General features: G+C 41.9%; 1 protein-coding gene across 5 annotated transcripts in view; it reads right to left on the bottom strand.

Annotated features, from left to right (window-relative positions):
- Nucleotides 1–16,234, bottom strand: part of whrna (whirlin a) — a 277,090-nt gene that overhangs the window by 65,688 nt on the left and 195,168 nt on the right. For 3 of the 5 annotated variants that reach the window (XM_072453448.1, XM_072453449.1, XM_072453445.1), the window contains exons 5-6: nt 13,375–13,634; nt 11,419–11,455 (exon numbers count right to left, since the gene is read on the bottom strand). In XM_072453448.1, coding sequence (XP_072309549.1) covers nt 11,419–11,455; nt 13,375–13,634 — 297 coding nt within the window. The remainder of the gene's footprint in view (nt 1–11,418; nt 11,456–13,374; nt 13,635–16,234) is intronic. The other 2 variants (XM_072453446.1, XM_072453447.1) reach the window with 1 other exon arrangement.

Here is a 16,234-nt window from a genome sequence, read left to right as displayed (position 1 = left end):
GATGGTCTACAGTATTTCTTTTGAATGTATTTTTCCTTCCTCTTGTTCTTTGGTTTGTGTCAATTTGAGAACAATTGTGTGTGGGTGAAGTGTTCCGAATCCCCACGAGCGGTCTTTGTCTGCCAAGGACTGCGGAATCTCAGTGTGAAAACAGGCTTTGCTTACGTCTGAACTGCTCTATTCTCTCACAGTGAATGAGAGACAATACGGCACACTGTCAGAGGAGACCCGAGCGCCACTGATGTTAGAAAAGGTTTTATGTTATGATTAAAGGGGTTATTATTTAAAATGGACTTTTCTGAGTTTATAATAATGTTCAAACGGTGTTCGCTCGGCATTAACCCTGACTACGAGTTATATGTATTGATGTATTTTGTTTGAGGAGCTCTGTGTTGTCCTGCGTTTGAAGCTTGAGTACTTTCTGTTTCCCCCTGCCCTATCTCTGCCCACAGCTCTTTAACTTAATATTGGGATTTGCAATGAACAAATTGTGAAAAAATGATCTAAAATAAATAATTTAAAAAACATATTCACTCAACTTAACTTACCGTTTTGAGCTTTTGAGTTACAATCTATACTTATCAATCTATACTTACAATTGTAAGACTACAACTGAACCTTTTTCTGCAATGGAACTCTCCTCGACGAATGAGGGACTACACCGACCTATACCTACAATCAATACTTATAACAAAAAAAACATACTCAGAGTTTTATTCTTCTTTTTTGAGTGTTTGAGTAATTTAGCTCATCAAATATTCTTTCAAAATGCGTATAACCTCTGTCTTTGTCATGAATAGAAATGAATTAAGTTCGCTGGAAGCCTCAGAGGAGAAAGCGGAGCCGAGATGACGCTGGCAGACACAAAAATGCACATTCAATATCGTATGTGGATTTACACAAGGGTATTTAAGGTTTAGAGGAAGCTTGTCCATCATATGCTTTGTTAAACAGATAACTGATGTATGCTGGTATTTACTTATTTATGTAGCCTCATTTCAACTGCTTACTCTTCATAGCGCCAGTGGATGAATACTTTGCACCACCTGTTGGTGTTTTGTATCCACCAAAATCAGACACAATAACTCTTTATACATCATTAGGCTTCTACTTGAAATAACGTTTACAGATCTTGAATAAGGCAAACTCGATGTCACATGCCAAAACAGATTTGGAAGTAAATTTGACAGTCCTTTTTTGTCTCCAATAATTGAATCTAATTAGCAGGTATTGAATTCAATGTATTTCGATGACATTGTGTTTGCCTCGTGTTAGCTCTCTCCCTGATAATCCCATTACGTATTGATTTTACCCCGTGGCATGTTTCCTCTTCAGCTCAGCCGGACCAAATGACAGTCATCACAGCTTTACTGGTGCATTAGCTGATGGACGGCTGCTGTGTGCGGACCCTGTGTTTGTGTTTTGGTGTTGAGACCAGGATTGGGCAGAACCACATCCGGACGACAGCGCGACCTGTTCTGAAATAACAAGCTCGTCCCTCTCGCCGTGATCACAGCAAACACATACCTGGAGTAGTCATTTGTTGGCCTGTCACAATAACACATTGCAAAGTGCTAGAATGGTCTCACGATACCGGCAGTTATGACCACTCAGTCTGGTACACACAATGTTCCTGCGAAACAGCAAAAACGATTGAAGGCCAAATTTCATATGCTGCAAAGCTTGGACTATTTGCAGTCTGACTTCTTTATAATAGTATTCCAAGTATGAGAGAGCAAGAACGCCCCCTTGTCTCGGTTTCCAGATTTCTATTGCTTCTTTTAATCGTTTGCTGTGCTCTCTGTCCCAATCCGTCCAAGGTGGAAATTAATGGCTCGTCCAAAGTATCATAGAACGGTCATGCGGTCATGATCCGACCACGGGAGTTGTTTTTATTTGTAACAAGTCATTCTCAGAGTTTTCCAATGGTTTCAGGTTTGGCCTACTCTTCTTGTAAAGTCCACAGCCTTAAAGCAGGCCATTCTTCAGGCACAGCGTTATTCCAATACGTTCTTCTGTCGATGGAGTATGTTGACGCTTTTCCCTTCGTTGCGCGTCCATCTTCTCCCCCAAAATGATTGTTTTTGTGGTTGTCGTTTTGCCGCACGCCATAGTTTGTTTGTATTTTTGCTCGCGCACACACAACGGCCGCTGCTGCGAGCTAAATGCTACTGCTATGCTAGTGCCCGCAGGTGTATGTTAACATCTACAGAACTATCCTTTGTCAACAACCTCCATTAAGACTCTACTTGAAACGCTCAAAAAAACTGAACTTTGTCTACATTGACGAAGAGTTTTCACCCAAATCAGACCACGCCCACCGCAGTAACGATCAGACCACACCCACCGCAGTAACGATCAGACCACGCCCACCGCAGTAACGATCAGACCACGCCCACCGCAGTAACAATCAGACCACGCCCACCGCTGTAACGATCAGACCACGCCCACCGCAGTAACGATCAGACCACGCCCACCGCTGTAACGATCAGACCACGCCCACCGCAGTAACGATCAGACCACGCCCACCGCAGTAACGATCAGACCACGCCCACCGCAGTAACGATCAGACCACGCCCACCACAGTAACGATCAGACCACGCCCACCGCAGTAATGATCAGACCACGCCCACCGCAGTAACGATCAGACCACGCCCACCGCAGTAACGATCAGACCACGCCCACCGCAGTAACGATCAGACCACGCCCACCACAGTAACGATCAGACCACGCCCACCGCAGTAATGATCAGACCACGCCCACCGCAGTAACGATCAGACCACGCCCACCGCAGTAACGCCTGACTGAATCTATGGCAGAGGGATTCATTTTAGAACATTATTTCCATTATATTTCAACTTGTTTCCTCAACCTTTCTTCACTAACTGTCACTTGTTAATGATAAATATTCCTCAGGATCTATCCTAAAAAAAAGATAAATTATTTGAAAATCATAAAGCACCACAAATTGGACTTAAGCTGTTCAAAATGTCACTTATGATGAATGAACTATATCTCTACCCTGTGGGTGTATTTACAGCATGTAGACAGGAGGGGGAGGATGGGGGAGGGCAGGCACTGAGGAACTAGTGATATATTTTCCATGTTTTCATAATTTAAGTGATGAAATCTCTGGTAAACACAGCTCAGCACAGCTCAATGGGATTAGTACAAATTTGGTATGAAATGCGTTTATTTTAATTGGACAGGTAAAGCTGTTTTTCGGTTTATTTTGTCTGGGGTAGACCTACAGCAATGTTCTGCTTTCTCTTTATCAGAAATATCAGACATTTGTATGGCAAGCATGGGAGAAAACGCCGGACTGGGTCACGCAGGCTGTTGTAAGCAGCCTCCGTGACCCTTCTGCGTCTCACCCCGTTTTTTCTCGTGCTGGTTGGTTTTATTAGATATTCTGGAATAGGCGGGTCACATTTCTCATTGGTCAGCTTCACATCAAGGCACTTGTTTTACAACAGCTGGTGTTTTTCCTAGAGATCAAGCCTTGGGTAAACATTACCCAAACTCCTCTGGGCTGTCACACCCCCCCCCCCTAGGGTAAACATCCTTTGGCCCATCTTTACGACCCCTTCACAAATGCAGTTTGTCACACACCCGTTCTTCTCTTAGACTAATGATGCAGATAAAATATCACTATTATGCAGATAAAATACATCACAGAAATATAATCATATATTCACATTTTATCACATTGTGTTTGTTATTTTCACACTGACAACCGCAAGAGCAGCCTAGAGCTTCTACCTTCGGAGTTTGTGGAGTTGTTTAGAAGTGACACGGAGGAAGAAGAATTCAATGGATTTAGTGATTTGTCGTAATACTGATGCTTTGGTAAACTTGTTATGTGAATAACTGTTCATATGTTACGTTAACATTCCAGACATCTTGGATTTTATCAAAAAAATGTCCCCCAAACATGCGACTTATACTCCAGTCCGACCTATAGTCTAGAAAATACGGTAGTTTAAGTTTGTGTCATTCTGCTTAGGCGTTTCCACTGGTTTGATTTAGAGTGGATTGATCCGTAAATAAACCGTATGTTTAAGGGGTCTTAAGAGAAAACCTCTGGCCCTGTAAGCTTTAGCTAAAGAAGGAGTACACACCACAGCGAGACGTTTGGACAAGAGAGAATACAGGCTGAGTCACCAAACGCTGACTTGATCCTGAGATAAACCACTGTATTTCACAGGAAAGTGAAATAAATGTAGACAAAGCTCACAAAGCCGACCTCTGCTCAAAAACACTTGGTACCACTACATGATGTCAGCTGGTGGTAATCCAGGAAGTGCTTCTCTGTGTTTTGTCGTGGGCACTGCTGTTTCTGCGGCTGCGTGACGTTGCACGGGGCTGACTATCTCAGCAAATGGCAAATACATTCTCGACAGACTTCAAAGCCATTTTCAAGCCACTAAATACGATTCTTCAGATCTCCAGTGAAATGAATGGCATTCCCACTTTACCCGAAACACAAACACAACAGAAGTGCAGGTCAGTATCAGGCAGAAGAATATCTCATGGACCGAGAAGGTGTTTATAGTCTCCTTTTGCCCTTTCTCATATGATAAAGCCATAAACGTCCAGTAAATGCCCATTTAGAGCTGTGCTGTCTTTCCATGACCTCGATCTTTTTCCCTCTGCATCTTTACATTATCTTTGCCGAACAATAATGGCAGCCTATATCGTTTATTTGACAGTATAATTGGTTAAAAAAGATGGCCGACACAAATATGAGGAGATACGGCAGCTTTAGTAGGACACTGGTTATAGTTGAAGGTCAGGTCTTGTTCCGTTATCCCGGCGCGCTGACAGTTTAATAGCAGTCAAGCTGAAATCATACCCTGCAGTGGTCAGCCTGAGGCACAAAGCAGAGCAGCCGAGTGTGACAAAAGAAAGAAAAGTGGAAAGACGGGAGAGAGAAAGAGAAAAAGGAGAGGGAGTGAGATAGGGGGCGTGGTCCGGCGCGGGAGAAAACATGTCTGAGTCAATTGGAAACACAGCTTTTTCTCTCTTTTTAAAATGTTTCCTGAACGATTATGTGTATTTCAAGCACGGCTAATTTGAGTCTTAGTGTTATAGTTTGGTTATGGTTTGGAGAGTTAGACAGAAACATTAAAGTGTCGTAATCTTTGTTCATTTTTAAGAGGAAACTGATATTAAAGGACACATATGCAAAATGTTGTTTTTTTGAGCTTGTAACCCTGTTCTAACATTGTTCCCTCATCGAAAATACATACCTGGAGTAGCATTTAGCTTCATTCGTGCTAGTTTGAGGAATCCTGGTTGGAAAATCCACAGCCCTCCGAGAGTCATAATCAGTCCATTCAGAAACTCCAGGATTACAGACGTTTTCATCAATTGTTGGTGTTTATGTTCGTACACCCAATTTCCAATCATTTTTTTGTGAGTTTTACTAGCACACAATATTACTTTGATGACCTGACCTTCTGTCCAGACAAAGCTCTAGGGAAAGCTCTGTAACTCTAAATGATACAGTGCCATTGTGATGATTCAACAGTGACATAGTGAAGGGAGTTGAACCAGCGACTCTAGGATTCCAAAGCGTGTGTCTGACTGTTGGAGCTGCTGGTTTCAAGTTGGTTCCTCTGCTCACGCATTAGTTTCCCTATTGAATTTAAATGCATCCCTTAAGGCAGCAACAATCCAAACTGTTCTCCTAAAATATTGCGGTTTAGTTTGTAAGGGCTGAACCGGGCAGGACTTATGCAACGCACTGGCTCTGCTCTTTATTCCTACCGATGTTTAATCAAGGCATTAAGGTTTGATTTGCAGCAGAGTAAAATCATATCTATACATTTTATTTGTATTAGTGTCTCATAGAATTAGGAAAGGTGTTGAATGAATTAGATCGATAGGGAAGAGTAACATTCTAATATATGTATTATCAAGAAATGTTTCTGGGTGTCACATTTACAAAATAAAATGTCTTTTTTTCCAATAAACAGTGTCTAGATGACTTTAACTGAATCTTTTCCTGACTGTAAACTATTTTCTCCTTTTGCGATGTATATGTTCAAATAAAACTAAGCAATTCATGTAAAAAAACTGTGGATATGAATAGAAATATGCACTGTTGTACCTTTCATTGTGTCTGTATTTGGAACAGCATCACTCCTAAAGTCGGCATTCGCTCTTAAACCAATGGATTGTTTTAATGTTGCGAGGTCGGTCTGATCACCATATTCTGAGCAGACCTAAAGAGCATTCTTCTGCAAACATCACCTTGTAACTTTATGCACTGTTCAAGGTTTACAAACGTGTGCTGTTTTACGTTTGAACAAATACAAAGACTTGCTCAAAGACACTAGAGCCTTTCAAGCTTCTCTTGCATTAGTTTAGTCCAGACGCAGACCTGGCTTGGACTTGTTCTAGTCCTGGTTTTGGTCCAGTCCAGGTTTGATTCCCAGTAGAGCTGATTCTGCATGAGATGAGATCATTCCGTTCACTGAAACATGATCTTTTATTTAAACTAATAATCGTCAACGGAGCGATATGACAAGAGCGAGTTATTTTAAGTCTTTATCACAGCTTTATAAATGTGGAAACTAATTCAAAGTCTATGATTCAGAGGAAAGGCTCCTGTTTTCTCTCTTTCTCTCTTCTAGGAGCGTATCGATATGAGGAGAGGGAGAAGGCCTGTGTTAAAGCTGTAATGGCTACTTCCAAGAGATAACGATCTTTGAGGTCTATAAATGAAGCCCTGTTCTTTGAACTGTACAAAAAGAGGTGGATAGTATTACAAAAAAAATGAATGTGTGCAAAATATTGAACATTACACCATAACTACTGCAGATTGTCTGATTTCTACCTTATCAACTTAGATTTTGTTGTTTGCTTTGATGTTTCATGTATAAAACTGAACACGTGATGTTCATGAATCATCACAAAATTATGATTACACTTCAGAGTTTAATTGTGTTTAATTTATGGCTTCAAATGCGCAACAGTGTGGACTCATATACATTTTTCTGTTTCTGATTCTGAGCGCAGATCGCCCACTTCTCCTCGTGTCTGAAAAGGTTTCCTCTGCACTTCAGTTTCTCTGTCAACCCAAAACACGTTCGATCGACCAACATAAAGTAAAGTAAGTCCAGCTCAAAGATAAAAGAACAATCTTCAAGCTTCTCTTCCATTAGTTTAGCCCAGACGCAGACTTTGTTTGGTCTGTTCTAGTCCTGCTTCGCTCCCGGTTTGTCTCTGCATCAATGGGTATTACTTAATTCACTTAAATTTACAACGTGGTCTTTTCCTGGGCGTTAAGTCTGGAGCATAAAGAGGTCCCGCGGGCGCTGCTCCAGTGTCACTGAGGGATGGATTCAGATTCAGACAACTTTATTAATCCCACCTGAGGAGATTAGTTTGTGCAGTAAAAGAGCACACAGGGAACAGCCAAACATTCTAAAACTCCTACGACACACAGCGGAGGGATTCTGAACAAAGAGGAGCGGTGAGTACATTTCAAAGGCGAGGAGAGGACAAAAGACATGCTTGTATCATTAAGGATGGGCCAGAGGACACATTTTCCTACAAGACAATTCCCATTAGTCCCAGTGATATTGAGGAACTCAGAACCTTCTTGCTGTGAGGCATTTTGGCACTCGATGAAGTTGAGATTGCCATGGTAACGATGTGATTTCCATTTTACCTTTTTTTGTATCCTCAGACTAGGCACCATCACACAGGGTCAGGCCTCCTGCTGGTGCCAGAGTAAGGACTAAAGATGGACCGGCCTCCTGCTGGTGCCAGAGTCAGGACTAAACATGGACCGGCCTCCTGCTGGTGCCAGAGTCTGGACTAGACATGGACCAGCCTCCTGCTGGTGCCAGAGTCAGGACTAGACATGGACCGGCCTCCTGCTGGTGCCAGAGTCATGACTAAACATGGACCGGCCTCCTGCTGGTGCCAGAGTCATGACTAAACATGGACTGGCCTCCTGCTGGTGCCAGAGTCATGACTAAACATGGACCAGCCTCCTGCTGGTGCCAGAGTCATGACTAAACATGGACAGGCCTCCTACTAAACATGGACAGGCCTCCTGCTGGTGCCAGAGTCAGGACTAGACATGGACCGGCCTCCTGCTGGTACCAGAGTCATGACTAAACATGGACAGGCCTCCTGCTGGTGCCAGAGTCATGACTAAACATGGACAGGCCTCCTGCTGGTACCAGAGTCAGGACTAGACATGGACCGGCCTCCTGCTGGTGCCAGAGTCAGGACTAGACATGGACCGGCCTCCTGCTGGTGTTGGTGCCAGAGTCAGGACTAAACATGCACAGGCCTCCTGCTGGTGCCAGAGTCAGGATTAAACATGGACCGGCCTCCTGCTGGTGCCAGAGTCAGGTCTAAACATGGACCGGCCTCCTGCTGGTGCCAGAGTCAGGACTAAACATGGGCCGGCCTCCTGCTGGTGCCAAAGTCAGGTCTAAACATGGGCCGGCCTCCTGCTGGTGCCAGAGTCAGGACTAAACATGGACCGGCCTCCTGCTGGTGCCAGAGTCAGGACTAAACATGGACCGGCCTCCTGCTGGTGCCAGAGTCAGGACTAAACATGGACCGGCCTCCTGCTGGTGCCAGAGTCAGGACTAAACATGGGCCGGCCTCCTGCTGGTGCCTAGACTCTAAATAAAAGGTTAAATTGACTTAGAATAACTTTTTTCTCGACGTTTAAATGCAACACAAGCTCAAACTCTGAGTTCGACAGCCCGATATTATCACTTCAGAAAGCAAGATCATGAAAGCACAAATTTGTTTTTGTGTTACTTTGTTTAATTCAAAAAGAACAATTTTCTTCTGAAGGAGGACATCACACACTTGAGCGTTCTTTCAAATCCTCATCTCCAAAAGCACAAACACTTTACGGTTTGTTCACAGAGAGATAATGTTCTGTACGCGTGAGTGTTCAAAAAATGTTACCTCTCTGAATCCTAAAAGAAAACGTCTAATGCACGACCATCTACAATGAATGGTCTGGAATGAGTACTAATGACTTGACAATTAGTACATCTTCATCTACATTGAAAGGTCATCACATTTTAGACAACTAAATCTAAAATGTGTTTATTCAACCAAAATGTTCTTTACAATGAATTGTTGTTTCTTTTGTGTAAATTCTGCATAAACTTTGACTGGAATGGAATGTCCCTAAAGTGATGTCACTTCCTGTCATTTTCTACATATTTTTCAACGTTTTCCCCACAAATACCCACTCAATTGGTGTAAAACTATAATTTATACATAAAACAGGTATAAATACACCAAATAAAGTCAAAATTAGAAAATCGTAAAAACCTGTCATAGGCACTTTAATAATGATTTATGTCAGTTACACAGTTTCCATTTCCTGGAGACAGATCTTAACTTTAACCATGGCCTTTATTCATATCTGAACTTTGTCATTGCTGTAGGTATGTCAAGGTTATAAATTGTATTAATATTCAGGTCACAATATGATCCTAAGAGCTAAAAAAATATGAACGCTTAGAATGTTCCACAGCATGGCATTAAAGTGCCGATGACAAGTTTTTACGATTTTCTAATTTTGACTTTATGTGGTGTATTTAAACCTGTTGTACATATAAATTTTAGTTTTACACCAGTCAAGTAAGTATTTGTGGAGAAAAGTCTGTAGAAAATGACAAGATCACGCTAGGGACACTCATTCCAGTTTATGTGTAATTTACACAAAGAAACAACTTTTCATGCATTCTAAACATTAATTCAACAAAATAAACATGTTCTCATATTTTTAATTGTCAAAAAAAAGAAAGAAATTGACATTAAATGAGATTTTGCCCAGCGTTTGATGGGTAATTTCCAACTCTAATGTCATGAACTACAACCATGAAGTCAAATTATAAACATAAAAAATGTGCTATTCTGTGACAATATTTTTTATGATTTTTAGCAAAAATTAAAAATATATTAATCTTAACTGCATTTTAGTTCAATGAGTCATCCGACCTGTAGGGGGCCCTTTAAAATGGACCTGTGGAGTGGCGTCCTCGTGCACAGTGAGAATGTATGTTTTCAGAAAAGTTGCGTAGTGCATCTTTATCATCCGTCACTCCTTTTCGCGTGATGCAAAATGTGACACTTAAATTCAGACCAATCACAAACAACTGACACATTTCCACGTTGAGGGGGACAGAAAAAGAAGAGACTATCGTGAACGAACTGTTGGCTGTGTCCAAACGTCCACACGCCCCCTACAGAGGGCGCTGTTTCAGGATCCAGAACACACGCTTCATGTGAGTTTGGTCACCTCGCCCTCCGTCGCGTGATGCAGAAACCCGCAACGTTTTTCAGTCCCTGTGATATTTTTTTCCTTCGTTAAGCTGCCATGTTTGTTTGCGGTCAAGCCATGCGTGTCCCTGATTGGTTAATTCGCCTGTCAATCACGCCCATCTAAATTTGCAGCGATTACGGAGCGACAGGACCGATACAGATCTGCATAAAACTACAGCGCTAACTGGAAATAATCTTAACTGGACACAACACGACTGAATGAAGCAGATACAAGTGTTGCTCATCTAATTTATTATGGTAATGTTTAATTGTGATGGTACAATACACTGCTAAATTATTATTACTTTTGTGTGTTGGATTGTACATTTAGCATGGAGCACTTTAATTAGAGTGCACGTTCATGAAAGGGGCTGTACCTGGACGGCGTGTGGCGTTAAAAGTAGGTCAGCCACACCTATTCATTTGTGTTGAGTGTGGCCCAGGTGTGTTGTGGGTGTTGTACCCCTGCGTGCCTCAAACATGTATTTTGAACCGAGGACTTGATAAAAGTTTCAAAACGGAATGTATCGTTGTATCATTCGAGGGTGCAACACAAGCACTGTCAAGAAGGGAGTATGAATGAAGTCACGGTGTAAAGTCGCTAGCGTTTAGGGCTGTAGTTGACTAAAGACATTTTTGGATGAAACGCCCTCTAAATGTTTCAGTATCGTTATGATCTGACCTTGTATCTATCACTTAATCTTCGGATAACTCACTCCACACAATCTCCTTTTTACTGTCCCATGAAAATCCTTCTAATCCTAAATAATATAAGTAGTCGACTAACATAAGTTTGTCAACTACAACGGCATAGAACAATGAATAAAGGCGACTAAAGGCCCACAGCCGTCTTTACCTTAGCTACCTTAACCTTTTCATAACAAACTGTTATGGAGTAGTTAGGCTGTGTTTTATTGGTATTTATTCCCGAATAAAAATGTTAGCAGCGTTTTGCCAGACTGAATGGCTCTGTGAATGAGGCAGTGCAGACTAAAGAGCGCAGGACTGTGCGGTGGACGAGGGGCGAGCAGCGAGGGAGGACGTTTGGACACGACCACTGTTGATGTGGGAGAGGAAGAAAAAGGTCAAATGTCTGACCTTTCCGGTGGCCGAGGCTCCCTGCTCCACGGAGAAACTGCAAACAAACACAAAGGAAGAGTTCGCTCATAATAATAATGTCGAGTGAGCACGATTTCAGACTTTTCATGTTATGACAAACATACATTGTGTTTATGGAGGTTGTTGGAGTTGGTTTTCATGATGAGAGGTCGAGAATCGAGAATCAAAAAATGTTTTAATGCTAGATTCACAAAACAGAAACTTGTTTTGGCTGTAGGGTGCAACATGAAACAATACAAAATTAAATAAATTCATAATAATGATGGCTTGAATACAAAATATACAGGGTAAATATACACAGAAAATATCTTAAATTCTGTATATTCTTCATAATGTGTACATTTAGACAAAAATGTAAGTAGTAATTTAGTAATTTAGTAATTTGATTAGGGATAACAATGTGCCAGGTTCTAGCCAAAATGCTCTTTTCCATCCACATTCATTGAGAAAGTTGATATAAGTCAATGTTACTGACGTTAAATAACATTTTATCTTGGTTAGATTATCCATGTGGGGGAGAATATTTTGTCATTATGGATGTGTTGTATTCTTCCTCCACCAACACCTGATATAAAAACCTTTACATGGAAATAAATCAAGTGTAACTAAGACATCTCTCTGGAAATCAAGAGTTTGTGTGTATTTGATCTTTTCAGACTCTCACGTAAAGGGACCGGAGCAGGTTTATGTGCCGTTATAAACACAGTAATGTCCCCATAGTGTCACTAACATCGTCACAAACTGTTCCGCGTGTCCGTCCTTGTTAAAACTGCTGTCTGCCTACGATACGACACAGGGACTACTGCTGCGGACCGGGACAACTGCTGCGGACCGGGACTTCTGCTGTGGACCGGGACAACTGCTGCGGACCAGGGCTACTGCTGCGGACCGGGACAACTGCTGCGGACCGGGACTGCTGATGCGGACCGGGACTAATGCTGTGGACAGGGACAACTGCTGTGGACCGGGACTACTGCTGCAGACCGGGACTTCTGCTGCGGACCGGGACAAGTGCTGCAGACCGGGACTTCTGCTGCGGACCGGGACAACTGCTGCGGACCGGGACAACTGCTGCAGACCGGGACTTCTGCTGCGGACCGGGACTTCTGCTGCGGACCGGGACTAATGCTGTGGACAGGGACAACTTCTGCGGACCGGGACAACTTCTGCGGACCGGGACTTCTGCTGCGGACCGGGACTTCTGCTGCGGACCGGGACTTCTGCTGCGGACCGGGACTAATGCTGTGGACAGGGACAACTGCTGCGGACCGGGACAATTTCTGCGGACCGGGACTTCTGCTGCGGACCGGGACTTCTGCTTTGGACCGGGACTAATGCTGCGGACCGGGACTAATGCTGCGGACCGGGACTAATGCTGCGGACCGGGACAACTTCTGCGGACCAGGATTTCTGCTGCGTACTGGGACTGCTGATGCGGACCGGGACAGTTTATCATGGTTTTCAATTGCGTACTTGCTTTTCCTTTTTTTTAGATCACAGCAGTCAACTAAATATCAAGCAGAGTTTCGACATTTATATTTTTGTGATCAGCTCTTTCACATTTCAGATGTGTTCTGAGCTCTAACAGGAGCGACTTTCATTGCTCACCGTGGAAACGCTCATTGTCAAAAATGTCAGATTTTTGCGATGCCATCTGCCCAACCTCTATATTAAAGTGAAAATACCGGCTTTCTCGTCATGATTGAGTTTGGACGGGTAAAACCTGCAGTAAATAGTAACCATGGTCAAGTTTTGTGAAGAAAACCTGGAGAAAAAAGGAATTCCATCCTTTTAACAAGGTGAATTTTACACACAAAGAACACATTTCTTCTGCTATTTCCCAAACTGTTGACATAATGCACATACTCTTATTCGTCAAGTATAACGTAAACGCTTGCTGTCCGTGTTTCCTGGCCACGCCCCATTTCTCCTCACCTGGCCAGGCTGCTGGTGGCCGAGCTCTCCCCGATCTGCGAGCTGGCGATCCACTTGGTCTCGCCCACCACGGTGCGGGCGTGCGGCACTCGGCCCACGTCCTTCACCGTCATCATCAGGTGGCGCGAGGACTTGAGCACGCGCACGGCCTCGTCGTGCGGGATGCTCAGGAAGCTCCGCCCGTTCACCTCCAGGATCTGATCGCCCACCTGCGCAGAGGGGAGAGAGCAGAGCGGGACGAGGGCTGAGTCCGGGTCAGGCTGAGGGCAGAGGAGGAGCGTGCAGTGACACAGACACACCACAGGGGCAGAAGAGGAGAGTTGTGGAGAGAGATGCACATTTTTAAGTATTGTTTTAGAAGAAAGGTAAAACAATTATCAGCTCATCAGCTATAGTTCAATCACAGGGCGAGTAGTGCAATTCAGAGTAATGAGCAATTAGAGCTGCAACTAATGAGCACCAACATCAAGGAACAACTGACCCATTCACACACATTAGCTGTTTAGAAAGGCCAGAGAATATTCATTGTATTTATTTATGCAGGTAAAACCCAATTAGAAAAACTTATCTTTTACATGGGTACTCAACAAACAAACACAGGATACTAAAATAAAATAATAAAACATTCAATAAAATGAACCAATACATGAAAACACATTTACACGTACACTATGATATCAAGTTATATAAAACAACTGCACCCATTGCAGGTAGTCTTTGATTTAGTTTCAATTCAATTTATATTAACGCCCGAAAATCACATCAGCGGTTGCCTCGGCGGGCGACAGTGAAAATCAGATTGAAAAATGTTCATAGGGACTTGGCAATGTCCCAGCATCCCGTGTCCTTAGACAAATGTCCCAAGCTCCTCTGTCCTTAGACCCTTGGCCAGGAAAAACGACCAAACATATTTGGGAAAAAGTAGAAACCTGGAGGAGTTCCATAGTCTTGGACAGACAGGCGGACGCGAGATAGACTTTGTGCTTTAAAACCATTAAAAGGCATACAATTATTTAATTGTATCATTATTATTTAAAAAAACTTGAATTTAAAAATACTTTTTAAATTAAAGTTTTTGTGTTGACACAATGGTTCTGTAAGACAAATATTTCCTGAGACTTAAAATGGTGACAATTTGACCTGAGGTGCAACAAACAGGCAAAATGCCTAAAAGAGCCTTATAGTCAAACAAAACTGCTGCTCTCTTCTTAAATCCTGTGATTGCCATTCTACTTTGTGTAAGCATAAATCACAGTGCTGCGGACCGGTCCTGTTTCCTTCTGCAATATGAGATTTTTTACTCAGTTTTAAGATAAGATAAGTCTCTATTTGTCCCCATTTGTCCCGGCTGGAACTGAGGATGTCCTGGTGCAGATTATTTACACAACATGTACACATTACTTAATTAGTTGACAGCCATTTCTAAAATCAATTAGTTGCGATTCATCGATTAACTTGTTGCAGCCCTAACGGCAATAAACATTCTTTGCAACACTTTATGCAGCGATATAATTTATTTGACAAATGAGTGGCAGAATTATGAGCAGCACGACTGATAAAATGTGTTTCTTTGCTCCATGTTTGCTCCTTTTGGTTTGTGGAGCTTTTGTTTTGCTGAGCTTGCTTATTCACAGCAGTTGAAGATTTAGGACACTTCAGCTCAGCCCACGACAATTGATTTCTCAACACACAGACTCAGAAACATCTTATTTAAGGAGAGAAAGGTAATGAGTTTGACTGCATGTGATCACACAGTCTGTCTCAGTGATAAATGTGAGCGTGGCTGCAGTGTTCCTGTTGTTTATCTGCTCCGCTACGCTTTAGGTCTATTTAATCTTCTCTTTTTCGATATCAGGTACAAACTAAATATTCAGCAGAGTAGTAGACCTTTGACGTTATCAGACTGTAGCAGCTCTTTCACATTTTACTTGTGTTTTGAGCTCTCACGGGAAACATTTCATTTCATTACTCACTCACTGCTAATAATCCTAATGTTGTGAAGTCACCTGCAGAACCTCTGTAATGAGTGTTGATAAATGCTTATTAATGAATCACTGGCATACACATAAATACATGTATCATTAACCATCCTTAACATTAGCTTGAACCACATGATTATTAAACAATTCATTATTGAATATTTACATTATTTATAATCCTTATTATACAAACATCCAAATAAATGATTCATTTACTGAGCGTGAGAGGTTTATATTTTTCACTCCACAGTCTAAGTCTATTTATCGTGTTTTAATTGCATGTCTCTTGTCTCCTGCTGAGTGTGCTGCACTGGATCTTAGCTTAGTTTATCTTGTCTCATGAATATTGAATTGAAAACAATAAAGACAAATATTTCATAAAAGTGAATAATGAATATAATATTTTTAGCAGGGCTGGTGGTGGGATTATAGAATATTATTGTCAACATAATATACAATAATTATATATACATAATTATGCTTCATTATTATCATTTTATCTATTTTACTACACACTTCACAAAAGTGTGTTGTTGTTGTTGTTTGAACGTTCTTGTAGACATTGTTTATGATTATTGTTGTATTTTTGGTTTTGTTTTTTTGTAACACATAGACTGTCATGTGGAAACAACAATATTGTCGAAAATGCTCCTACGTTTTTGAATTATTTAATTTAATCCACTCAAGTCGATTTCACTGTAACTTCAGATCTCCACTTAAACTAGCACCTACACACACTAAACTTGTACTTAACAAGCTTTTGACAGAACACAAGGATTTGTCGATCTATTTCCAAACCTGATTTATTAAAGTTTTAAATCTGAAAAATTAGGCGACATTTTAAATGTTCGAAAAATTAAAAAATCCAAAATCCCCTCTGT

The sequence above is a fragment of the Eucyclogobius newberryi genome, unplaced genomic scaffold (assembly GCF_026437365.1).
Source record: "Eucyclogobius newberryi isolate DKJ021-1_F unplaced genomic scaffold, fEucNew1.0.hap1 SCAF_2, whole genome shotgun sequence".
In the NCBI taxonomy this organism is placed as follows: domain Eukaryota; kingdom Metazoa; phylum Chordata; class Actinopteri; order Gobiiformes; family Gobiidae; genus Eucyclogobius; species Eucyclogobius newberryi.
This window is presented reverse-complemented; position numbering and strand designations above follow the sequence as displayed.